At 38.6% G+C, this 27,812-nt stretch overlaps 1 protein-coding gene and 1 non-coding gene across 3 annotated transcripts in view; both read right to left on the minus strand.

The window, feature by feature from the left end:
• Positions 1-27,812, minus strand: part of LOC126251353 (phosphoacetylglucosamine mutase) — a 103,827-nt gene that overhangs the window by 22,193 nt on the left and 53,822 nt on the right. For both annotated transcript variants that reach the window (XM_049951723.1, XM_049951724.1), the window contains 3 exons: positions 22,102-22,294; positions 18,224-18,373; positions 400-568 (listed from right to left, as the gene is read on the minus strand). In XM_049951723.1, the coding sequence (XP_049807680.1) occupies positions 400-568; positions 18,224-18,373; positions 22,102-22,294 (512 nt within the window). The remainder of the gene's footprint in view (positions 1-399; positions 569-18,223; positions 18,374-22,101; positions 22,295-27,812) is intronic.
• Positions 9,183-9,257, minus strand: Trnat-ugu (transfer RNA threonine (anticodon UGU)). Its single transcript has one exon. It is a non-coding gene; the product is annotated as a tRNA-Thr (tRNA).

Here is a 27,812-nt window from a genome sequence, read left to right on the forward strand (position 1 = left end):
AGATTTATCTTCAAAGGAAATTCTAGTCATTCAGTGTCTTTTGAGACAGGAAAGGCATACTGCTAATTCACAGGAGTGCCTTAATCCCACAGGAAATTAAGTCAAGATATAGCCTAATCTGGAATATTTGATGTTTGTATAAATAGCAGCACTCTCTATCCAGGAGTTCAGTTCTGTTCTGGCATACATTGATGTTTTTAATAAACATGCTTGCACTGTGAAGTGTTGTACTTCACTAATGATCCGGCTTCCAACGTTGGACTTGAACGCTGTTACAAGATGTCAATTTTTTTATAACATGTTGTGTTTTAATTACGGTGGTTTTACTATCCACTTAACTCTTTATTAGGAACATCACATAAGTTTTTAACACTGAATTTAAACAGACCTTATTCTTACCCAATGTTGCTATTCTGTCACCATCAATCAGGTGAAATTTATTATTGTCATCAGTAAAGAAATAGACAATTCGATCCGCATCCCCATCTACTGCAACACATCGAGCCAATCTGACTTCTGGGACACCTTCTGGTTGTTGCTGCTCTACCTTCACAAAATCTGCTCCACACTGTTGAAAGAAATGTAAGTAATCACACTTGTTTATAACCTACTATGGAACACAGTCATGAAAACATGCACATCAAATATCATTACATGCCTATATATACATTTTCTTGTTGCACAGTGTCCGCTCACTGTGCTTTTAAACAATTTAATGGTTAAACATCAAAGTCCATTTGCCCCATAAATTGTAGACAGAAGCCAGACCACGCAGATGAGATCTCAATCAAATATATTGACTATATTCAGATTTATTTAGTTCATGCTTGTTATAACAAAATAAATAAAGCATGACTGCAGCATATAAAAAAGGAGGAAAAGGACAAATTAACTGAAAAGAGAAAACACAATATATGATGCAAAATTATTACTTCCTGGCCACAGGAAAAGTTAGGAGAGGAGAGAGAGAGAGAGAGAGAGAGAGAGAGAGAGAGAGAGAGAGAGAGAGAGAGACGTGGGAGGGTGGAGTTGCAGATGATCCCACAATGTTGCTGTTGGAGAAGTACAAGTATGCACACTGAAACATGTCTTTGACTTGAAATGGATGCAGTTACAAACTGATTTGCCATTAAAAACTGATTTGGTGGAACAACCAGTGCAATTCTCTGGAAGTTAATAGTAAATGGGGCACACTTACAGCTTCAACACATAAAAGGAAGAACATAAAGAAACCCATCTGTAACTGACTGACTACATCTATCACTTGCTTCATACCACCAATAAAGTTTTGGTCCGAACCTTTTAAGTGAAGCAAAGAAATGAGTGACAATGATCCACATTTCATGCAAGCCACTAAAGTATTCTTCGAAAGAAGAGTTGCAGCTCAGGGGCTGGACATGTAGATGACACTATCATTAATACAGTACTGGGAATCCCCCTATTAGATGTCATAAGCACTGTTTACTAGAACGAAGGTTGATGACAGTCAGTTTACATGCACTGGAAAAATACCCTGGTAATGTATACTTAAAAATTATTGCAGTTGGCAAATGGAGAACTCCGGGTTTATAATCCTAGTCCCAAGATGAAACAAAAGTCCTCGCAAAGGAAGCACAAAGAGCCGTAACTCCAAAGAGGTTTCATATCCAAACTGAACAGCAATCATAGCAACAGTTAGTTTTAGTTCATTATTTTCAGACACAACAGTATTCTCATGTAATTATATCATTCTCGCAAACATATCTGTCGCTTACATAATAATGGCTGTTATGTTAAATCATTTTTTTTTCTTTCTATACATGTAAGCTACATGAAAACTGAATTACTTATAGACCACAACAAAGATAAATTAACGAGTTGCTTTGTGACAAGTATAATGTTTTGACATATCTGCTTAAAAAAAGGAAGAAGAAATACACTCTTCAAATTTATTAATTCCTGCACCAGTTGGTTTCTATAAGTGGTAGTGGGCGGGTGTATGATTAGATCCGTCATACCACTATTGCTTAAAAATGTGTATTTCAACAATATATTATAAAAAGTTACCAGGAAAGCAAAGTTTATTCATACATTCACGACGACCACACCTGTCTGTTCATCATTTCGCCCACTGCCAAGATCCTACATCAGGATGTTCGGAGCAGACAAGAGGAATCTGCGTGAGCAGCGGAGGAGTGATCCTGCATCGCCATTGTTATAATCAGGACTACGCACAACAGAATTAATGTGAAGCAGTACAAAACTCAAATTATGAATACTGATCTTAAATGTATTGACACTGGAGGTCTGTTGATTTTGGCACCAGTTAAAGTTCACCCAGGATATGTGTACAGTTTTATAAATGACCTTCCAATTTCTTTCAACTATTCTTCCCAATCTCTTTTTTTTTTTTTTTTTTTTTTTTTACAAGAAACTAATGACTCTTTAGTTGTATTTGTTACAAGTCCATGAGATTGCGAATAAGAAAAAAACATTGAAGGTGCAAATTAAAATTAAATTCTGTCTAAAAACGAGACATGTCGGGAATGCTGGTTTCAGAGGTAGAAGTAGGAAGCTGCAATACTGTATGCTTATATGGCCACACTTGGCGCTGTCTCTCTGGCAGTAGATAATCTTTTATCTTTACAGAAAGGGCATTTCTACAGAAAAGATGAAAATTTGTATAAGTCATCATTAAAGTGCAAGATAAGTCATTCAAATTCTATAAGAATGTGTCAGATAATAATCAGGTTCATTAGTGAATATGCAGCTAAATCTACTTTAATTGAAAAGTACCGTACATACAAAATTTTTGAAACAAAAAAAAAAGTTATTCATATTTTCATTAAAAGCTATTCACAAATAAGTCAAGAGAAATGGCCATTGATGAAAATTCATTACAAAATGCAATATGCCAAGATGTCGGAAACCCGAGCTTGGCAACGGTTGGAGGTAACGCGCCAACTCATGAACTGGCCAATGGCAACCAAAACAACGAGGTTGATGTCCCACTATCAAAGAATGGCGACACTAGTAATATAACTAATCATGATGTCACTTTTATGACGCTCGATGAGACAATTTCACGGTTCTCACCGGGAAACATTTTTTCAAATAGTGAAACTGAAGGGAACAACAGTAAAAAGTCCTTTCATTACTTGCTCACGGCATTGCAAACACAAGAACAGGAAACAGTTCGTAAAAACAATGTAAATACTAGCGAGACACACAATTTGATACAACTCATGCAACAAATAACACAACAGTTTATAAAACAACAGGAATTTCAGGAAAGTGTAACACAACAACTTCAGGGTATGACACAGCAGTTCACAAAAATTCAGGATGATACGGGACAACAGTTTACACAGCAAAATCAGGCATTTAACGATTTCAGGAACGATATTAGTCGACAGTTCAGTGAGGTGAGCAAAATTATATGCACTGAATTATTTGATGAACTATCTGGGAAGTTGACGAGCTAAGTAAACATCTAAAACAAGAAATAATTACCAACCTGTCCGCAATATATGTACATTAACGGAAAGAGTATTACCCGTGGACAATAAACAGGAAGAACTTGCAGGTGAGTTACAAAACCTTAGTGAAGCATATTGTCAAATTCAGGAGACGCAATCCCAAGGGGGTTCAATGGTAAAAATTGTGACGGACATAGTCAGTGAGCTGCAAGACGTGTGCAAAAACTTACCTACAAAAGTTAAGTCTAAAAGTAGGCCAGTTAAGTTTAGAGTCAAAATTTGCCAAAAAACAGAGAGATAAGATATGTGCAGATGTAAAGGAAATAACTGGAAAAGCTGAAGCTGGGATGCTGTATAAGGGCAGCATCCTTGCTGAAAAAGTAGTGTCTGAGTGCAAAACGTATATATATGCTGTAGAAGCTTTAAAAAAGAAAGAAAGTGAATTTGTAGCTAAAATAGATTCAGGTTTAAGGAATGTAGAGGAAAGGTTATGTATGAGGCAGTATTGCTAAAACTACTGACATTCCAAAACAACATTTGACAGAAGACAAACCCATGCTTTTAGAGAAATTAGATACATTCACTGGTTACCCACGATACGTGGGGGTGCCCGTTGAATGAAAATAGCGAATTTTGCAAAATGCTGAAACACTTTCCAGCAGCTGTACCTGTTGAGCAAGGATAACTGCCAAGCGCTACGCCACAAGCGAACACAAACACAGCTGTCACTGACAGCATGGCATGTTTGTCAACATTACTTGCACAAGAAGGATTACTTAGACAACGACAATTTCAGGTATTTACCTCTGAAGGGAAAAGAACAAATCCCATGGTCTTTATCAGAGCATTTCGAAATGACCTGGACCGAGGTCCAGAAAATTAGGTTTGTTGTTGGATACACACAGGATGACGTTCTGCTATGGGCCGCAGACATGGCAAAACGTTTCCACTACTATGAACAGTTTGAGAGTGCCTTTCTGGACAAATATTGGTCTGAGGCCATACAAGAGGGGCTCGGACATGAAGCATTCAACCCAGCTCCATTCAATAGCAAACATGGAAGCTTAAGATGCTATTTTGAAAAATATTTGACTAAAACTAGATACTGGATGAATCTGGTATTTCAAAGAGCCATCTAACTCAGAACCATTATGGAACATGACATCGAATACTATCTGTACTACACTCAATAGATTTGATATACAAAGAGAGACCAGTACAACCCAAGCCTGTTAATATTCAAATAGTGCCACAGAGATTTACGGACTGACAAGTGAACAACAGATTCATAACAACATGGATGGCAACCTTACCCCACACAGACATATGGTAACAGTAACAGCAATCACAATAGCAACACAGAAAGCCGTAAATTCAAGGGCATATATAAAAGAAAAGGGCAAAAATTTAACAAAAACAACTACAACGCAAGTAGCATGTGGCCAGCCTGTACAATACCTACAGACACAAGCTACCAGCAATGATCAGCTGATTGCTTGACAAACACGAAAGAATACCAGACAGCCAAATAATCCACAGACAGTGGAATTCAGCCAGCAAAGTAATGCACATATGCCGAATAACATGGAAAGGCAAAGAGAATTTCAGTCGAGAGCCTCACAGGACACTAACTGGTGTAATCAAACACCAAGAGTCCATCTAGAAGAAGTTACACCTAACCCAGAGACTGATGCAAGCCTTATTTAATGCTAATATTTTATCTCAACCAGACATGAAGAAGGATTTTTGCTTATGCACTGATGTGTCTTCTCAAGGTTTGGGTGCATGCCTTTTTCAAATGGTAGAAGAGGGCAATCTCATCCCTAAAGTAATTAGCTTCGCCAGCCATACCTTATCTGAAGCTGAATGTTCATATTCAGTTATGGAGCTGGAGGGTTTGGCTGCAATTTGGTCCTTTAAAAAGTGTGAATATTTTCTATGGAGTAAACACACATAAGTATACTGTGACCATCAGCCCCTATCATTTTTGTGGACTTGTAAACTGCTGCGCCAATGGATAGCCTGGTGATGTATGTATCTTCAAGAATTCGATTTTGAAACAGTATACATAAAAGGAAACCAAAACATAACAGCTGATGCTCTTGCTCAATTACCACAAAGCTTAGATGAATTCAACGATTTTTTAGAGCAGGAAATAAGAGCTATGTTGATGGAAGACAAAACGCTCCAACAATACTACAGGGTGTTTCAAAAATGACCGGTATATTTGAAACGGCAATAAAAACTAAACGAGCAGCAATAGAAATACACCGTTTGTTGCAATATGCTTGGGACAACAGTACATTTTCAGGCGGACAAACTTTCAAAATTACAGTAGTTACAATTTTCAACAACAGATGGCGCTGCAAGTGATGTGAAAGATATAGAAGACAACGCAGTCTGTGGGTGCGCCATTCCGTACGTCGTCTTTCTGCTGTAAGCGTGTGCTGTTCACAACGTGCAAGTGTGCTGTAGACAACATGGTTTATTCCTTAGAACAGAGGATTTTTCTGGTGTTGGAATTCCACCACCTAGAACACAGTGTTGTTGCAACAAGACGAAGTTTTCAACGGAGGTTTAATGTAACCAAAGGACCGAAAAGCGATACAATAAAGGATCTGTTTGAAAAATTTCAACGGACTGGGAACGTGAAGGATGAACGTGCTGGAAAGGTAGGGCGACCGCGTACGGCAACCACAGAGGGCAACGCGCAGCTAGTGCAGCAGGTGATCCAACAGCGGCCTCGGGTTTCCGTTCGCCGTGTTGCAGCTGCGGTCCAAATGACGCCAACGTCCACGTATCGTCTCATGCGCCAGAGTTTACACCTCTATCCATACAAAATTCAAACGCGGCAACCCCTCAGCGCCGCTACCATTGCTGCACGAGAGACATTCACTAACGATATAGTGCACAGGATTGATGACGGCGATATGCATGTGGGCAGCATTTGGTTTACTGATGAAGCTTATTTTTACCTGGACGGCTTCGTCAATAAACAGAACTGGCGCATATGGGGAACCGAAAAGCCCCATGTTGCAGTCCCATCATCCCTGCATCCTCAAAAAATACTGGTCTGGGCCGCCATTTCTTCCAAAGGAATCATTGGCCCATTTTTCAGATCCGAAACGATTACTGCATCACGCTATCTGGACATTCTTCGTGAATTTGTGGCGGTACAAACTGCCTTAGACGACACTGCGAACACCTCGTGGTTTATGCAAGATGGTGCCCGGCCACATTGCACGGCCGACGTCTTTAATTTCCTGAATGAATATTTCGACATCGTGTGATTGCTTTGGGCTATCCGAAACATACAGGAGGCGGCGTGGATTGGCCTCCCTATTCGCCAGACATGAACCCCTGTGACTTCTTTCTGTGGGGACACTTGAAAGACCAGGTGTACCGCCAGAATCCAGAAACAATTGAACAGCTGAAGCAGTACATCTCATCTGCATGTGAAGCCATTCCGCCAGACACGTTGTCAAAGGTTTCGGGTAATTTCATACAGAGACTACGCCATATTATTGCTACGCATGGTGGATATGTGGAAAATATCGTACTATAGAGTTTCCCAGACCGCAGCGCCATCTGTTGTTGAAAATTGTAACTACTGTAATTTCGAAAGTTTGTCTGCCTGAAAATGTACTGTTGTCCCAAGCATATTGCAACAAAACGGTGTATTTCTATCGCTGCTCGTTTAGTTTTTATTGCCGTTTCAAATATACCGGTCATTTTTGAAACACCCTGTATGTCCACATGTGTAAACACATGGAGAAATTATGGCAGGAAGACAACACTGGAGTAAGGTAAGAGCGAAACTTAAACAAAGTGGTGATGAAAAGTTAAAAAAGCTTTTTCACTATTCTCAAAGGTGTTCTGTTCCATAGGAACTATTCCAAACAAGAACAATGGCACGTGTATTTGCCAGAGGAATACGTGGATGATTTTATATTATATACCCACAATACTTGGGGAGTTATGGCACTGCAAAATGCACTAACAAAATAGGTAAATACTGTTATTTCCTCAACCTTAGACGAAGAGTACTACAGGGGGTAAGAAAGTGTATTGTCTGCCAGAAAGCAAAACATTTTAACATCTCCAAACAAATAAAACTACATCCCATTGTGGCTTAAAAAAAATAAAATAAAAAAAAATAAATAAATTAAAAAAAATCTAGGAAAGTTATCGTTGGATGTGGCTGGACCCTATCACAGAAGTAAGGGGGAGTAAGGTATATAGTAGGTATGTATGATATTTTCACCAAATATGTGAAACTGTATGCCATTACAGCCATTTCAATTATAAGACAAATCAAAGACGATAATTTTGTAAGAGTAGGAAAACCAGAAATCATGTTAACAGATAATGCCTCATATTTTTTTGGGTGTAAATTAAAAGAGTTTGTAGATTCCAACCACATCAAACACATTTTAGTATCCAAATTTCATCCTGAAGCATCCAACACAGAAAGGTTGTTTAAGGAATTGAAAAGGTTTGTGAGGACCTGTATACCTCGTAAACATACCAAGTGGATTGAACATGTCACTCCCTTCTTACAAGTTGTTAACAATCTTTCCCATACATCTACTGGATTTACACCAAATGATGTTCAATTGCAAACAAACAGACAAGTGGGAAAAACCTTTGTCCAAGATACTGATACCGGAATTATCACTGGACGATAAAATACAACAAACCTAGGCTAAATATAGAAAAGGAATTTATGACAAAGTTGAAACGTTCAACACAATTTTAAATAGGGCAAAAGGTGTTACTTAGGACACATCCCAAATCCACAAAAATTGGAAAACTTAATCATAAGTGGCAACTTCTATACACCGGACCATACATAATTACTAAAATCCCCTACCCGGGAGCATCAGATTGATACACATGAACTTGTGTAAACAAGCGAGTACATTGTAAGCGGCAAGCTGAATAAACAGGTTGCACCAGGCCTATAATACACTTTTTCTTTCAGATTTATAAGGTAAGTACAGACGCACACATGATATTAAATAAGTTTTGTGATAGCACAACTGCATACTGAAGCGAAGGGGTGTAAATACATGTTTGAATATATGAAAAAGGTATTAGTAGCCATTAAGCCACTATACACTTATCCTAGAAGATTTAGTTTTAAGTTAGTATTAAGTTTTTTTCTTCCAGGGAACAATGCATCCACATATCCTGAAGTGAAGAAAGATAAATGCTTGTATAGTGTTAGGTACCATATAAACATAAGATAAATATAGTTTTAAGTTTATGTTATGTATGAATGCAATAGTGTGAAAGTATGTGAAGAAGAAAACAGTTGCAGAATGCCACATATGACGATGCTATCCATGAAAGCGTTAAACACCTGATTTATATTGAAATTTTTATGCATGTTAGTTACATACGTAAACAATTTATATTGCAATTTTTATGCATGTTAGTTACATACGTAAACAATGTTGTACGCTCATTGTATGTAATATACCGTATTGATGATACAACTCTGGATACCTCAGCACATGGAATGGTTATCCTTTATACAATGAACATAACAAGTAAATACTGAGTTGCACTTTTAAACACTGAATAAGTAAATGCTTCAATTGGTATCGTCAGATTTGAGTTGTGTGTAGAAACAAAAACTATTTTGAAATGATAATTAAATGGACACCCTAGCTGCAAACAGGTGTTGATGTACTTCACTGGGGACATGTTGAAAATGTGTGCCCTGACCGGGACTCGAACCCGGGATCTCCTGCTTACATGGCAGATGCTCTATCCATCTGAGCCACCAAGGGCACAGAGGATAGTGCGTCTGCAGGGACTTATCCCTTGCATGCTCCCCGTGAGACCCACATTACCAACATGTCCACACCACTACATTTGTAGTGCGCCTAATACATGTTTGCCTATCATACTCATTACTCATGGCATTTTAATCTACCAAGTCCCGTACGAGTTCGGGCATTGCATGTGCATTCGCACAAGAAGGTCAATGGCCAGGAAGCAATATTTTTTAACTATATATGACAGTAGTATCTGTTCTCAAAAGAACAGTTACTGTTGAGGACTATGCAGCTTTGCTAGAAATGAAATGATAATTAAGTGGATAATTAAATGTCCCCAATGAAGTACATCAACGCCTGTTTGCAGCTAGGGTGTCCATTTAATCATCATTTCATTTCTAGCAAAGCTGCATGGTCCTCAACCGTAACTGTTCTTTCGGGAACAGATACTACCATCATATATAGTTAAGAAATATGGCTTCCCGGCCATTAACCTTCTTGTGCGAACGCACGCGCTATGCCCGAACTCGTACGGGACTTGGTAGATTAATCTGCCACGAGTAATGAGTATGATGGGCAAACATCTATGTGGCGCACTACAAATGTAGTGATGTGGACTTGTTGGGAATGTGGGTCTCACGGGGAGCGTGCAAGGGATAATTCCCTGCAGGCGCACTATCCTCTGTGCCCTCGGTGGCTCAGATGGATAGAGCATCTGCCATGTAAGCAGGAGATCCCGGGTTCGAGTACCGGTCGGGGCACACATTTTCAACATGTCCCCAATGAAGTACATCAATGCCTGTTTGCAGCTAGGGTGTCCATTTATTTAATATTTCATTTCTAGCAAAGCTGCATGGTCCTCAAAGGTAACTGTTCTTTCAGGAACAGATACTACCGTCATATATAGTTAAAAACTATTTTGTTCTTGGGATCACAGTTAAGTCTATTAATGAGACATAACTGAGCACGTAAATGCCTTTCCGTGGAATTTCCTCAACCCTGTGGTGTGTAGATCCTTCCCGGAGAACGCTAGAGAGGTAAGGCCATGTGTAGTTATCTGAGCAGCAAGTAGTATCTATTGTAGCACCTATTGTTTATTTCTTTAATTCTTTGGAATTGATAAATATGCTCCAACAAGAAGTCATTGTATACTGAAATGAAATGTATATCAATTTATGCCATAAATAAAAACAGAATCTATTATTGTATGGATGTTGTATAAAGAATGTATAACCAAACGAGAGTAAAATGTGTACTCATATAATTGGAATCGAATAATGTAACGAAAATGAAAACAAAATGACAAGCAGTGATACTATGTATAAAAAGGGGAGAGAATATGTTACAAACTATAATGATATAAGTGAGGATAATGACATGTCAGCAAATGAATAGACTAAGTTTATTTTGTAATTGTATTTGTATTTTGATATGTTATGTGTAGAGTATGTGGAAATGAAACTACAGAAACTTTATGTAATGCAACTGTATGAAAGACGCTTGAAAAAAAAAAAGTGCAAAAACATACAAAACCTGGTTGCAAGTGTTAAGTGTGGGTGTGATATACGTGTGTGTGCATGTGATAAACTAAAGATGGCAATACTTCGTGTAACATGAATTTTCTGTGCTCGACAATGTCGTAAAAGAGGCAAGGAACTTACCTTGTTAACGGATGTCAGATGTAAAGCTGGTGTCCTCACTGAATAAGTAAGAGCAATCAGGTGAAATAAATTCCTTGGGAGCTGATATGAAAACCAGTTGTCACTGCATCGAAGATTTCACAAAGGATCATGCTGCTGAACATGAGCTTCACAAATTTGCGCAGCGAAAGTTACTGTAAATGCACAACACGGCACACTAGCCTCGTTTTGGACATATGAGTGCAAACTGGGATGATAACGGACATTGGGCTGCGCACACATGCTTTGCAATCTGTTTTTGTCTGTTCATCATTTTGCCTACTACTGATATCCTGCATCAGGAGGTTCGGAGCAGACAAGAGGAATTAGGGCGAGCAACAGAGGAGCGATCCTGTATCAGCATTGTTATAATCAGGACTAGCCACAATAGAATTAATGCGAAGTAGTACATAACTCAAATTATGAATATTGATAATAAATGTATTGATATTGAAGGTCTGTTGACATTGGTACCAGTTGAAGTTCACCCAGGATATGTGAACAGATTTATAAATGACCTTCCAATTTCTTTCAACTATTCTTTCCAATCAATTTTTTTTTTCAGTTATCCAAGCAGCAAGTATTAATCAGTTTGAATTATTTGCCCACCCACATATGCCACTATTCACTGTGTAGGAAGTGTCAAAAAATCTCAATTTTTTTTGTCTTTCATACTATTTCTCTAGCATATTGTAAATAAATCAAAGTTGTCAGAACTTAGGTCACTAACAAAGGGTGTGGCTTCACAGGACAATACACCCTGCAACAGAGATGAGACACACTGTTTTGGAACTGAAAGTGTGTTGCAGATAACTGCAGATAAGGATGCTGTTGTGGAGTTTTTGAAACCCAAGATGACCATTTTCATTTGATAAAAAGAAGTGTTGAACTTAATGACTAACTAACAGTGATTAAAAAAAGATTAATAACACATTCAATGTCACCCCTACAAAATTACTGTAACTAACTAAGAACAAGACATTAAAATTATTATGATTTACAGCTTCTTTCTTGCAGATAAGGTAACAGCAATGAGCCACTTTTTTTAAATGCTATTTATTCACATAAATAGTGTCGTTACCAGTTCAAACTGACTGGTTCATCATTAGATGGCTTGTTCAAATGAAGACACATTTTTGTTGTAGTTTACATTAGTTTTCACTTTTTATTCCCCCATATGGCGAAAATTCGTTGGGGTGGTGGTGCTGTTAAAATTCTGCACCATTATGTTGCAGGTCTGACTGCGAAATTCCGATTGATCATCTCTTGGTTTTGACAGGGCGTTGTTGGTTTCCACAAATTCTCCTTGAAGCCTCAACATCTCACCATGCACCAGTTCCACTGAAGAAGTATCTGGATCTGGTTTGAAAGTGTATATGAAGTTGAGTAATATCATGTGAAGGGCCTTGGTCCTCTCAGCATCATGGCACATTAGTGCTGCCTTAATGAGCGGTGCCATCTCTTCATCATCCCATTGCTGACCGGGTGGTAGTTTGTCATTTAGTGGCAAGTTGCACCGCAAAACTTCCTGAGTTGGCCAAACAGACTTGATTCAAAATGTTGTCCTCTGTCTGTCAGGGCAGCCAAAATGTGACACCCAATATGGAACAAAAGCAAAAGCCACAGTTTCTACTGTAATGTTATAGATCAGTGCAGCTTCCAGCCAGCTGGTGTAACAATCTACCATCAGAAGTATGCAACATAAATAAGCCTTCAGAGAATGGCAATGGACCAATGATGTTGATATGGACATGACTAAAATGGGCTGTTGTAATTGGAAAGTTCCCTATTGGTGCTTGCATGTGGCAATGTATCTTGCTGTGTTTGCATTTAAAACAGCTCATCCACTCCTGGCAGTCCTTCTACATTTCCAGCCATACATAATGATTTATCCCCAGGTGAATCATTGATCAAATATCAGGATGACACAGGCTGTGTAGCATACTGAAGACGTCCCTTCTGTAGACAATAGGTAGGAACGGTCACAGACTTGACATGGTCATGTCACAATAGAGCCTGACATCACTCACTAGAATTTGGATAAGTTGCAGATCGAACGCTGATGTTCCTGTTGATAAAAGTCCTTGTAGTTCTTGGTGAGGTGGCGAGCTCAATGTAATTGATCATGCTAGTAATGCTTTCAACCTGAGACAAACAATCGGCCACCACATTGTCAGTACTACAGATGTGCTTGACGTCCATGTTCAATTGCTAATAAATATAAGCTGACTGTCTTGCCTAGGTAAAAAGTTCACATTGTTCTGTTGAAAGGCTTAAGTTAGTGGTTTGTGGCTGGTGTAAATAATAAACTCTCTAGCTTCTAGGTGAGGCCTAAATTATCTGACAATCTCGTAAAAGACCAGAATTTCTTTGTTGTATGTGCTCCAAGCTTTTGTGAAGATGATAGTTTGTGCAAGAAAAACAAGAATGCCTGTTGTATGTCACTAGATTGTTGTTGCAACGCTGCACCGATCGCCACCTGGCTCGCATCCACTTCTAGTGCCAAAGGTGCAGTAGGCTCAGGGTGCGCCAGTAAAGCGACATCTGTGATGCTCTTTGTGGCTGCTTCAAACATCACATATATGCCATCAGTCCATGCTATAGGTGAGTTACCCTTATTCTTTGGGTTGGTGAGTACTGCAATTAACAGCTCCTGTAATGCAGCAGAGTGTGGCAAGTGATGGCAATAAAAATTTAACGTGTCAGGAAATCAATGCAATTCCTTGGCTATATTTGAGTGCGAAATCCGTAAGATGACATCCACGCTTTCTGGTAGAGGTAGCAAACCTTCTGCTGTTGTCGTATGTCCTAGTAAATCCACTTTGTACTGGCCAAAGACATACCTACGAGGGTGGTTTGAAAAGATCTCAGAACAGAATAGAAAAGGAGTACTTACATCACTGAAACACTTTTTATTTTTTAATGTAATCTCCTTGTAGATTAATGCACTTGGTCCAGCGAGGTTCTAGTGCCTTGATCCCATCTCAAAAATCAGTTTTCTCAAGGCCTGCAAAATAGTTGTCATCTCTGGCTATCAATTCTTCATTTGAAATGAATCTTCATCCACTAAAAAAAAAAAAAAAATTCTGTTTTGGGAAGAGATGGAAGTCTAACGGAGCCATATCAGGTAATAATCGGGGTGTGGCAACAATTCATATCTTAGTTCATGTAATTATGCCATGGCAATGGCACATGTGTGCGGGCGCACATTGCCTTGATGGAAGATGATTTTCGGCCTTGCTAAACCTGGCCTTTTCTCACATATCTTTTGTTGTAATTTGTCCAGGTGGTTAGCACAGTATTCTCTAGTAATTGTTTGCCCAGTGGGAAGATAATCTACAAACAGAATCCCCTTCACATCCCAGAACACTGATGCCGTGGCCTTTCCCGTTGAAGGAACTGTCTTTGCTTTCTTTAGTGGCGAAGAATCAGTATGTTTCCACTGCTTTGACTGTTGTTTTGTCTCTGGGGTATAATAGTGCACCCAAGTTTCATCTGTGGGCACAAACAGGTGCAAAAAACCTAGTTCATTTCTTCTAAAATGGGCCAAACATTGTTCCAATATGTCCACTGTCATGCATTTTTTATCCAGCATCAACAGTCACGGCACCCATCTTGCACGTTAATTTTTTCATTTCTAATTCTTCAGTTAAAGTGTACTTTTGGAATGGTTTCTGGAGTAGTGATACATCTTGGCCGACCACTGTGCGAATCATCATCTAAGATCTCCTGACCAAATTTAAATTCATTTGTCCACTTGGCAACAGTTGAACATGAAAGAGCAGAATCCCTCAGTGTATTCTGGAAATCGGTATGAATGTCCTTTTCTTTCATACCTTTCTTTACAAAGTACTTAATCACTTCTCAAATCTCGATTTTTCCATCTTCGCAAGTCACTAAGCGGGAACAACAACAGAGCATGTCACCACCACAACTCTCTTCAAAGAGCAATGACATGGCATGTGTTTACAGGCAACAGTCCAATGAATATCACATGAACAATGCATTGTGCTACTGCTGACCTCTCGTGGTGATTCCGCGAACTTTTCAAACCACCCTCATAGTAGTGTTTAGGATGACGCTGTGGTGTTCCCACGGCTTGACTGCTGATGTTCCTCTGTCTATGCGAAGAAACTAAAATATTGTTCAGGTAAGCATAAGAAAAGGTTAGGCCCTGGAGCATTGAGTGAATAAAGCACTGCCAACTTTGAGCAGCGTTACAGAGTCCAAAAGTCATAAATTTGCTCTCAAACAGGCTGAAAAGTGTGAAGACTGCTGTCTTGAGAATGACTCATTCAGCTACAATGATCTGTGTGTACACTTTTATGCAGTTTAGGGCACAAAGTAACTGCACCACTCAACACATCCGTATAACAATGGCACTGGATATCTGTCCATTATTGTTCTGGTATTCATGTTTCTCCACCCAAATTACTTTGGCAGTATGAACGGCTGCATGCCGCCAAAATCCGGACGCTGTTAAGCCTGTGGTGTTATCAACTAGGCATTAGTTCTTCACGTCCAGTAGTAGATTGTAATGGGCAAGTTAGTTCGATCCAATGATAGGTTCAGCAGTGGTGAAATCCCAAACGAAGACTCTTCATAAACTCAGGTCTAGTTACAAGCACAGAGTACTGCACATTGTTATGGCCGAGTTGTTTGCAGCAGTCAGACAGAATAATATGGGTGGTTGCTTCCTGTGCAATACAGTCCATGGATAAATGGACAAATTAGATCCAGTGTGTATTAAAAATTTCCAGCCAGACCACCGATCACAAACAAATAGGCCCAGAGACACTGATCAGCAATTGCAGGAGGTGCCTACTTCCGAAAGCCGCAGCCATTTGGGTTAGTGCAGTGGGTTATGCATCTGCGTGCCTGCTTTCTGAACTTCAAGTGATACTAGGAGATACCTTACTGATCCAGCTCAGTTGCAGAAGAGATCATCTATGATCTGCCTCCATCTTTGGTATCAATTAAGGCCTCTGTCATCATTCGGACCATGTCAAGATAACAGTTCGCCAATCTGCTGCATCAATAGATCTACCCTGGCTGCCAAGACATCATAATCGGAGCAGAAACAGTTGGCTTCAAGCTAACACACTGCACGATGATTGCGTTGACATGAGCCGGTATAATCATGTCCTGGATTTTGTCTGCCAACTCTGTTACTACATTCAAGGGTACGTCAGCCTGTGATGCTATGGTTGCTTTGAAGAAGTGGCAAACGACTCCTTTATATTGCGAGCAGTTAGCTGTCCAGAACGGTTCCCATGGCTACTTTTCTTCTTAGGTGCTGCAAGTACTGCAATGGTTTCTGCCTCCAATATCTTCTTGTGCGAGAACCTGACAGATTCTCTCTTCTTGTGATGCTGACACACACCAGATCAGTTCTGCCTGAAGCTGGTCATAGGAGTTAGCCTCTGGTGGTGAGATAATTATATCTTGCACTTCTGTGGCATACTGGTGAGCTAATACGCTTACTACCAGCACAAACTTCGCAGCATCCACTGAAAATCCAGAACAAGAAAAACTGGCCTCCACCTGCACAAACCACAAAGCTGGATTGTGTGGCCAGAAAGTAGTAGTCTTACAGCCAGGCATGACATGGCAGGATTAATATCAGTCATTCTGCAAATCTCTTTCATAAGAGCTCATTAATCCAATGATACTAAATGTTTGTTTACACTGGGGTCACCACTTTGTCAGTACAACCTGTGCAGACTGTCATTCGAATATTGGAACCTGTGTGTACTTGATACAACGGAACTAAACAAGACAAAAACTCCCTTGAACATGCAGGGAACAAAAACATCGGAGTTATGTCTTAATTATGCACAAACTACTTACATGCATGGAAGATACAAAATATAAAAAGCATAACTAGAATAACAAACACAAACACACGCACACATGCACAGCGCCTCTGGTGTCTGGCACAAAACGTTTGACAGCACAGTGTGTGCCGTATGTCCTTGTATCCTGGAAATCTGTTCTCCGGGTCACTTTTATTTGCCCCACATTATGTAACTCACTGCCAGAGATAAAAGAAGCAACAAGTATCAAACAATATCGTAGGGTCCATGGGAGATTGAATCTCAGATCCTTGCTTTTGTAATCTAACACCTACACTAAGAGAATATATCCCCTATTTACTTTAACTTAATTAAGTCACAAAGCCACTACAAATGTCTGTAAAATCCAAAAACTTGTAATACTGGACCTATCTCCCATCCTTCCTCCCACCCAACCCCTCTGCCACTTCACCTTTTTCTTATTATGGATTCATCGTATCACTTTTTTACTGTTTTCAGAACAGTATAAATATAAAAAGCATATTTCTTTATTGACCTTTTACCAATAAATGTTCATAGAAAACTTATTCCTTATTCAAATGATTTCAATTATACATAAAATAAAAAAATTAAGAAGAATAGTATAAAACAATAACAGAGAAGTGAAGTTAGTATGGCTGACAGACTTAGTTGGAAGATCATGTTATCATCAGCAGATCATTATCTTCAACAACATAAAAATATTCTCACTGAGAATGATTGAAGTGCTGATTCTCTGTGCCTTTATAAATTCACTCTGTCTTAATGTAACAAATGAGGCTGGCTACTTTCACAATGAAAGATTCTTATATGCTTCAAACACTAAGACTAAACTCAAACAGAACAATTTTTGTATGGAACTGACCAGTTGTCAGCAACCATAACTAGAGGCAAAGTACAACACAACACGAAAATATGAGTGCTCTACTGGACTTGCATACAGGTGTGTCTGCAATGTATGATGAACAAAGGTAAGTCTATGAGAAGAAAGATAAACTGTGCTTATGACACAACATTTATGCATTTGGAAATACATCTAATTCAGTGACTAAGACAACAATACTTATCACTCCATCTGGCTTACAGAGGATACATGGTAAATTAATAGTACTATAGATGGCTTTGATAAGTTTCAGTGGATGCACATTAGCAAATGCAGAGGAACTGCATCTTTGCAGTACAGATACTAAACAAAGAGAAAGCCATATTTTGTTATATTTGTTTCAAATATTTTGTTTTAGTAATTTTTATCATGCAAATAATACTTTTAATCTAAAATGGACTGTGACCATGGTAAAGTCAATATCTGTTGATTGCAATGGGAGTTTAAGGCTGTTATGTGTCTTCTGCACAAAATGACTTCTCTGTTCCACCTGTTATATTCTGTGGACATTCTTATACTTTCCGTAAGACCGAAGCCATATTACCACAAACTACAATTTCTGAGTTAAGAAATACATACTCACATGATAATTCAGCTTGCCTTCGCCATTATTGTATGTTTTGATTGTTAGGAGTCCATCTAGGAGTGGGATAAGCTCCTTCATAATCAATGCCCCAACGCCATTTGCACCATCAAACAAAATTTCAGGTACATAGTTGCCACTGGAAGAATTCTGTAAAACAGGTAAAAATTAAAAAAAGGAGATAAATGATTCTAAATTATGAGTATGCATCAGCAAGCCACCTTACAACAAAAAATAACTTATAACATTTGAGTGGTATTCTCCCCCAAAAAAAAAATACAAAATAAAAAAAGAGCACCATGTTACTTCATTATTGCGCAATTCAACTCTCAATACCCGTGACATTATCAAAAATACAGGCAGAATGGAATCCACCTTTCAGGATTATAAGGAACGTATCACAGACAAATATCATGGTAATCTGTTTCGCACAGAGTTTCTGTTATGGCAGTAATATATTAATGCAAAACATATGTAATCATCCTTTCAAAACATTTTGTCTATGAAATGGTGTGATGCCATATCCGAAGTACCTGTGTGCTTTTCACTCAATGACTCTTCATTTAAAACTATTTGCCATTAAAATTCTCTCTCTATTTCAGATTCAATTATTTGCCTCAAATAGTTCTTAACTTTCTTTTCTCTTTTGCGTGATAGGTGTTGTAGATTTGTTTGTAATTATGCTTAACTTTCCCACCATTGTTGTTTGACGTATAGTCTTGTGATAGACTTTTATCCAGTATCTTACTAGAGCATGTTATTTCATACCCTTCACATTCAAAACACAGTGAGAAAGCTATCTTGTCTTAAATTATTCTGTTCTGACTTGTACAGGTCTGCTAAACACCCAGGACTAATGCTGTAAACATAAGCTCATGACAGAAAAGGATTATTATTTCTATTGTAGTTCCATTCAAAGCATATTTTTAGATCCATACTAAATGTCTTCCTGTACATTTTTCTTTCCTCATCAATACTTCCATGAATCATATGAAGAGAGCCATACATATACACAACAAAATAGCGTAGAACAAAAAAATTATGTGGTAAAATTTTGTCATGTCCTACACCAGTTCCTATAGTTGAATGAGTCACACCCTCATTTGGATTCATATACATGTGTTTATGTATAACTATGTGGCATGTTGTTTACTAACTTGATACTCATTTGCGTTATTTACTTTTGGAGATTTATACGTGGTGAACTGGTGGCACATAACCTACGTTAGATAATGGACACTTTACTAGAGGACATCAAAACAGAGGACTTGAAACTGTATAATGGCATCCAAATGGTTCATTGACAACTGCCATAGACAAAAAAAAAGTTTACAGAATACCACTGCGAGCATGATTCCTTACACTTAGTGTTCTACATTAAGTAAATACACATATGTTTCTGTATGTCCTTTTAGAGATGGTCGCGGGACTCAGCTCTTTGATAAAGACTAAACACCTTCCATCTGTCTAGTTTCCAAACTTATTTTATTTGGCTACAAGTTTCAGCATTTTACTACACTATCTTCAGGCACCCGATTGATGTGTAGGAAGATTCTACCTCGGTTCTGATCAAAACAGGTGCCAGCAATACTGGTAGTAGCAGATGTTTGCTATAGCAATCATTTCAACCATCTTCTGCTGACAGATGATGGCTGAAGTAATCACTATAGCATAAATCTATTAATACTAGTATTGCTGGCACCTATTTTGATCAGAGTCGGTCAGGGGTCTGTAGGTGGCATAGTAAAATACTGAAACTGGTAGCCAAATAAAATAAGTTTGAAAACTAGACAGCTGAAAGGTGTTTAATTTGACATCCACATGTATGTTTAGTCTCTAGATGTTAGCACTGCTGTAAAGAACAGATGTTACATTATATGAAATTTAGTTACATGACATAATAAAAGGAGAAATGTTTACCATAACCAGACTAAATTTAAAAGTTAAAAGAAGATGCAATGGTCAGCATTTAAGTTAACTGAATACTTGATTTAAATTTTGAAAAATTTACCACAGGATCTGGAAAGAGGAACAATTACAAATCTATTTAAAAAACTGCTATTTTAGAAGTTCAAGCTTCCAAATCAAATATGGTATCTCTCAAGCTTTAATCTTCATGGTAGGTATTGTGTGGACTGTCGAGTTAGGAACTCTGCAGCATTCACCACACAGTTGATATTTCACAAGAGAAATCATCACTTGCCTGGTGGTGTAATGAACAGAAGGTGCAGAACCCACCTATGAAATTGCGTGTGTTTGGTTTTAGCAGTATCATTCAACAATGAAACAATTTTCTCACATGCATGTATTGTAATATGTTTGTTCCTTTAAGTGAAAAAGCTTCTTGAAATACATGAAAAACAAAGTAAATTGTATACCAGTATAAGACATTCGCTAAACTTGCAAATCCAGTTCTCAGAGTCTGTATGTGTTTCACCTATTCTCAAATTCTTACAGTTTCTGCTTTCCAATTTTAATTGGTATTGACTCACATCACACCACAGTTCACCACACCTATAACTATTTTTATTAACTATTTATGGATTTCAAAGTTGTTACTCTGAAATCGGCACTTCATCAGCCAACTTTTATCTTCTAATTTACTGTGTTTTCTTTATTTTACTACATTTCTTGCAACCATCTACTCAAATATTATGGTGCATAAAGATAATACAATGCTACTTTATCACAAATTGCTGTCTAGTTTTCTTGTAGTGCGTGCAATATCTCGTCACTAACTTCATAGACTTCTTTTTTGGTCATTTTTTGTAGTTCTACGAGGAGTGTTCAATAAGTAATGCAACATTTTCTTTCGCACCTAAATTTGGTTGAAAAAATGCAGAATTTGTTGAGAGACATTGTGGAATATTTCCACTTCAGCCCCTACAGTTTCATGAAGTTTTGATAAGTGGTGACACTATACAGAGCCTTCAAAATGTGGCATCTGTAACAGAGGTGCTTTCCGAGCAGAGAACTAATGTTGAGTTTCTTATGGCGGAAAACCAGAGCATCACTGACATTCATAGGTGCTTGCAGAATTTCTACTGAGATTTGGCACTGAAAGAACGCACAGTGACTCATTGGGTGAGGTGTCATCATCTTCACAACAAGGTCATGCAAACCTGTCCGATCTCCCGCGTGCCAGCCAGCAGCATACAGCTGTGACTCCTGTAATGGTGGAGCATGCAGACACTCTCAGTCAAGGTGATCAATGGATCACAATCAAACACTTCACTGCTCAAGTGAATGTCTCTGTTGGCCTCACACTAGTCACTGCACCTGACAGTATCTCACAAAACTTCATAGAACTGTTCTCCCTCATCCAGACTACAGCCTGGATCTCCAACATTCTGGCTTTCATCTGTTTGGCTCAATGTAGGACGCACTCCATGCAGAGCAGTTCATGGATGATGCAGAGGTTACTGATGCAGCAAGATGTTGGTTCTTACGTCGACCAGTAGAGTGGTACCATGCCAGCATACAGTCCTTCCTGGTAAGGTGGTGTAAGACCATCACACTAAACGAAGATTATGTTGCAAAATAGGGTTTTGTAGCCAAAAGAGTGGGAAATAATACAGCATATTGGAATCCTGAATGTAAACTACCTGCTTTCAGAAAAATGTGTTGCGTTACTTACTGAATGCCCCTTGTAAACAGAGTTTCAGGTGAAATAAAAATTTAACAGACAGAGTATATACAACCATGTAATCACAGTGGTAAATATACTGTACACTGCTTTTAAAATACATTTGATTTATAACCATTTAAATATTTTAGTTACTATCACAATTTTCAAACTTTACTTACTGTGTTAAATTAGTGGTAAAGCATTCCAACACTGAGAAGGAAATTAAAAAAAAAAATCTCATACAATTTACCTTGCTTCTAAGAGTTCTAAAGTTGTCAACAAGCTTTCTATAATAGTTTTCTTTAGATGGTGTCAGTCCACTGTTTTTGGCAGCCACAAAATAATGGAGCATTGGTGTTGTCACAACACCCCAATCATGAATTTCTCCTCCCACAGCAGTGACACCTTCCTTAAGAGCATTGGAGAGCTCTATGCTGCTAGGTCTATAGTGCCCAAAGAAATGTTAGAAAAGAAAAAAAAACAGTATGCCCTAAATTAGTAAGTAACTGTGATGAGCAGATAAAGAAAACCGTACTGTTAAAATATATACATGTACAGGTCATAAATATTCTTAACGCTAACTCATAGAAGCATGTTCTGCCATCTACTTAAAAAGAGCAGCTAGGGCAATAATGAAAGGAGTGTAAAACACAGATCTTGAATCTCAGGATTTCTGTACATATCAGGTGTTTCCTGTATTGGAAGAAAACAATGTGAAACAGAAAACCTCGAATGAGAGTTGTAGAGATAATTAAAGAAGAATAATCTGTATGTTGCCTGTACTATGAGATGTGGGGACAGGATTTGAATGACAATGCAAATTGGTTGAAATTCAAATTCCAAAATCACAACACTAATTAATATACCGTAGGTAAAAAAAATGACAGCTAAAATCTCACAGTAAATCATTTGGCACAAGTGGCAACAAAGGATAACAGAAGCACGGAACTGGTTTAAAAGACAGGTTAAAAAGACAGATTAACCCCCAAAAAAAAGAAGTAGAGGAAAAAACTAATAACCAAGAGTAGAAGATTGAGAAGAAGCAATCAGGAAAGTGGCAAGGATGAAGTATGTATTGGAAGGCCAGTTACTGTCTCTATAGGTCCAAATGGAATAAACACACTGTATTCATAAGCACTGAAAGATAATTGGAAGTGTTATGGTTCTAGAATCACTAAGTTTAAGATGTCACAACTACAAACTGGAACACATTAACATCAATTAATCATTAAATTAAATAGTAAGAAGAACATCAAACAGTTTGTTTGAGGTCCAGAATAGTCCCCTGCTGGTGGCCATGGTATTTATATTGTTCATATGTTATAAGTCAAGAAAGATTATATACAGTCTGTAAATAGTACTTGGACATTAGGCTGTCTTACAAAAAACGTTTAGTTTGTGTAGATAGTATGCTTTTTATAGTTGGTTTTATGAAGATTGTAGTGGCATGTGATCCAGCTTAACAAGATGATGACAGCGAGGACAAGACAATAGGTTCATTCTGAAACACACTAAACGCATGTAACAGACTGAGTATTGTGCACAGGTCATCCAAAGGATGTATATTAAATGTATGCTTATTACATGGGCAGGTTATAATTCACTTGAAAGAGTAATTTTAGTAGTAATAACAAAGAAAAATATTATCTAGACATAATCAAGGACAACAGCTGAACTATGCTCATTTATTCCTAGATGAGCAATTTTCTTTCTGTAGATAATTATTGAGATCATATATTACTTTACATAAAAATCCTAATCTTTTACACTAATATCTAGTTCATTTTCCAGATGTAGATTTTAAAGTGAAAGAACAAATCAAATGAGTAAACAGGACAGAGAGAGGAGACTCCCATGCATATCAAACAAGTTTTTCATATCAGACAAGACATGGAAAAATTATAAATTTCTTTTTTTTTTTCTACCTTTATTCTTCTACCAATCCACAACTTTTGCGTACTTCTGTTTAATTTATTTTAATCTTGCTTTACAACATTTATCAAACAAAGTACTAACAGTATTAATTAATGTGTGTGTATTTCATTAATTTCATGAGCAATGTGAGCATCCCTCTACCTCACATCTTTGAGAAGTCTTCCAAAATATTTGATTTATAGTGACTAACTAACCTCTTGGATTTAGATGTAATATCATTTCTATTCTGATCAGTGTTATGCTTCACATAAGACACTGCATGTCTTGATACGATAGGCAATTGTTTATTCGTTGTGTTCTGCAATTTTGTTCATTAGAGTTGTCTAAAATGGTATTATAAGTGGCTGTATTTAGAGCTCTTAACTTTTCTAGTTCAAAAGCTTACTGCAAGGATTAAATGAAATGATAATGTTACTGATTCTAAAAAATGTTTACTGGACAAATGTCTAACAAAATCTAAATGAAATCACTTGTAAGAGATCTATTCTTTGCTTGGTGTTATATGCACTAACATATATTCAATATGATTTATGAACAGGGTAAGGAGGAGGATGGGATGGGGAGGGGGAGGGATAGTACGGTGGGGATGGAAGACAGTGAAGTGCTGCAGGTTAGGCACTCAGCAGGAGAGAGGTAAGGAGGGGGGGGGGGAGGGGGGGAGCGTAGCAGAAAAGGAGAGAAATAAAAAGACTGGGTGTTGTGGTGGAATGACGGCTGTGTAGTGCAGGAATGGGAACAGGGTGAGGACAATGACTAACGAAGCTTGAGGCCAGGAGGGTTACAGGAACATAGGATGTATTGCAGGGAAGTTCCCACCTGCGTAATTCGGAAAAGCTGGTGTTGGTGGGAAGGATCCATATGGCACAGGCTGTGAAGCAGTCACTGAAATGAAGGACATCCTGTTTGGCAGTGTGTTCAGTAACAGGGTGGTCCACTTGTTTCTTGGCCAGTTTATTTGTAGCCATTCTTGCAGACAGCTTGTTGGTTGTCATGCGTACATAGAATGAATTCAGCACAGTGGTTGCAACTTAGCTTGTAGACCACATGACAGGTTTCACAGGTAGCCCTGCCTTTGATGGGATAGGTGATGTTTTGTGACTGGACTGGCGTAGGTGGTGGAAGGAGGATGTATGGGTCAGGTCTTGCATCTAGGTCTATTACAGGGATATAAGCCATAAGGTAAGGAATTGGGAACAGGGGCTGTGTAAGGATGGACGGGTACATTGAGTAGGTTCGGTGGATGGGGGAATACCACTGTGGGAGGGGTGGGAAGGACATTTCTCATTTCAGGGCAAGACGAGAGGTAATTGAAATCCTGTCAGAGAATGTAATTCAGTTGCTCCATTCCTGGGTGGTACTGAGTTATGAGGGGAATGCTCCTCTGTGGCCACATGGTGGGACTTTGGGGGACTGGAAAGATGACGCACAGGAAATTTGTTTTTGTACAAGGATAATTACGGTCAGTGAAGGCTTCAGTGAGACCTTCGGTATATTTCGAGAGGGACTGCTCGTCACTGCAGATGCAATGACCATGGATGGCTAGGCTGTATGGAAGGGAATTCTTGATATGGAAGGGGTGCAGCTGTCGAAGTGGAGGTATTGCTGAGGGTTAAAGCCCATGTCACCTAGGACGGCGCTTCCATGCATAGAGGCAGAGCAGAAAGGAAGCATGGGGGAGATGAGGACTGTGCATGCACAGCAGCAGAGAGCAGGCAAACAAAGTCCATGTTGCCGAACTGCGTTGCTGTGGACAACAGTCAGGCTCATTTGCCTACAGTACATTGTATTAGATGTTCAAATCTACGAGGTGTATAATAAATACTAAAACCAATTTCGATCAATTGTGATGTGAGAAATATTAATTCACGGCTTGACGTCATCAGGTCCACTGCTCCAAAGATTTACTCCGCTTGACGTTGGGAGACGAGAACAGCTGACACAGCTCTGTGAAGACGTGAAGTACAATTTTTCGCAAAATAACAACTGTCTTATGACAAGGTCATTGAAACTGCTTGCAATAATTACCATTTATTTCAATATGAATTGCATTGTAAATAAAAATGTAATGCACAATGAAATTAACTTCAAGCAAAACCCAAAATCATTATATTTGCTTGACAACTGCTGACAATAGAATATATATATATTAAAAACAAAGATTCCATGACTTACAAAATGGGAAAGCGCTGGTAGATAGACACAATAAAAAAACACAAACACACACACAAAATTTCAAGCTTTCGCAACCAATGGTTGCTTCGTCAGGAAAGAGGGAAGGAGAGGGAAAGACGAAAGGATGTGGGTTTTAAGGGAGAGGGTAAGGAGTCATTCCAATCCCGGGAGCGGAAAGACATACCTTGGGGAGAAAAAAGGACAGGTATACACTCGCACACACACGCATATCCATCCACACATATACAGACACAAGCAGACATATTTAAAGGCAACGAGCTTGGGCAGAGATGTCAGTCGAGGCGGAAGTGCAGAGGCAAAGATGTTCTTGAATGACAGGTGAGGTGTGAGAGGCGGCAACTTGAAATTAGCGGAGATTGAGGCCTGGTGGATAACGGGAAGAGAGGATATATTGAAGCGCAAGTTCCCATCTCCGGAGTTCTGATATATATCCTCTCTTCCCGTTATTCACCAGGCCTCAACCTCCGCTAATTTCAAGTTGCCGCCACTCAAACCTCACCTGTCATTCAACAACATCTTTGCCTCTGCACTTCCGCCTCAACTGACATCTCTGCCCAAACTCTTTGCCTTTAAATATGTCTGCTTGTGTCTGTATATGTGTGGATGGATATGCGTGTGTGTGCGCGAGTGTATACCTGTCCTTTTTTCCCCCCAAGGTATGTCTTTCCGCTCCCGGGATTGGAATGACTCCTTACCCTCTCCCTTAAAACCCACATCCTTTTGTCTTTCCCTCTCCTTCCCTCTTTCCTGACGAAGCAACCGTTGGTTGCGAAAGCTTGAAATTTTGTGTGTTTGTTTGTGTGTTTTTTTTATTGTGTCTATTTACCAGCGCTTTCCCGTTTGGTAAGTCATGGTATCTTTGTTTTTAATATATTTTTCCCATGTGGAATGTTCCTTTCTATCTGTGTGTGTGTGTGTGTGTGTGTGTGTGTGTGTGTGTGTGTGTTTGACTATAGTTAAGTGTAATCACTGTGTGTAAAAAAGAATTAGTGGTAGAAAAGACTAATGTAAAAGACTATTGTAAAAATGGTCCATAAGTTGCAGTATCTTTCACTGTTAACAGGCATTATGTAACACGCTCAGTATTACAGTGAGAGACCGCATTTATAACACTGAACAAGCAAACAATTAACCACTATCTGCTAATAACTCCAGGGAATACTGACTGCTAACATCGAAAACCATCGATATCTCGACAAGTAACAGTTACTGTCATTTTAGGGCTTTATCCAGTTTGTGCCTTGAAAATAACAGGAGTTTACATTGGAATTATTGGACTCCTGATGAATTTATCCAGCTGCATTCTCGTGAGTTATTACGGCATACAGCATGATGGGAGGAGCTTATCTTCTCCTCGGGCAATATGTTGAATGTTATAGTCTGCATAATTTAAAGGACACAGTCCTAATCAAAAAGGCTAGGTAGTTCTCATTATTATGTATGCAACTGATACATTGGCAAACAAGTTTTAGAAAACCACAAGTCTTTAAAACTAAGAAATATTATTACTTTGTTCCAAAGTCTACATTGTAATACCACCGCCACTTCTATTTGAGTCTGTTTCCAAACAACCTAACTGTAAATTTACGATGATAGGTTCAAGGCTTATATACATCATCACTTCCCTGTCAAATTCTTCTTTCTGAAGCTTTTCAGCACGTCACACACTGTACCAATGCTACAGGTGGGATGTTGTCTAATGCTTCATTGTCTATTGCCTTATGCACAAGTGATTAACTGTATGTTATCTTGTATGTTTTGTTTTTCTTTTTACTCCCACATAGCCTTAAAACACTTTACCCAAATTAATTCCATGGGGCTACACTGAGAGCG

The sequence above is a fragment of the Schistocerca nitens genome, chromosome 4 (genome assembly GCF_023898315.1).
Source record: "Schistocerca nitens isolate TAMUIC-IGC-003100 chromosome 4, iqSchNite1.1, whole genome shotgun sequence".
Classification (NCBI taxonomy): Eukaryota; Metazoa; Arthropoda; class Insecta; order Orthoptera; family Acrididae; genus Schistocerca; species Schistocerca nitens.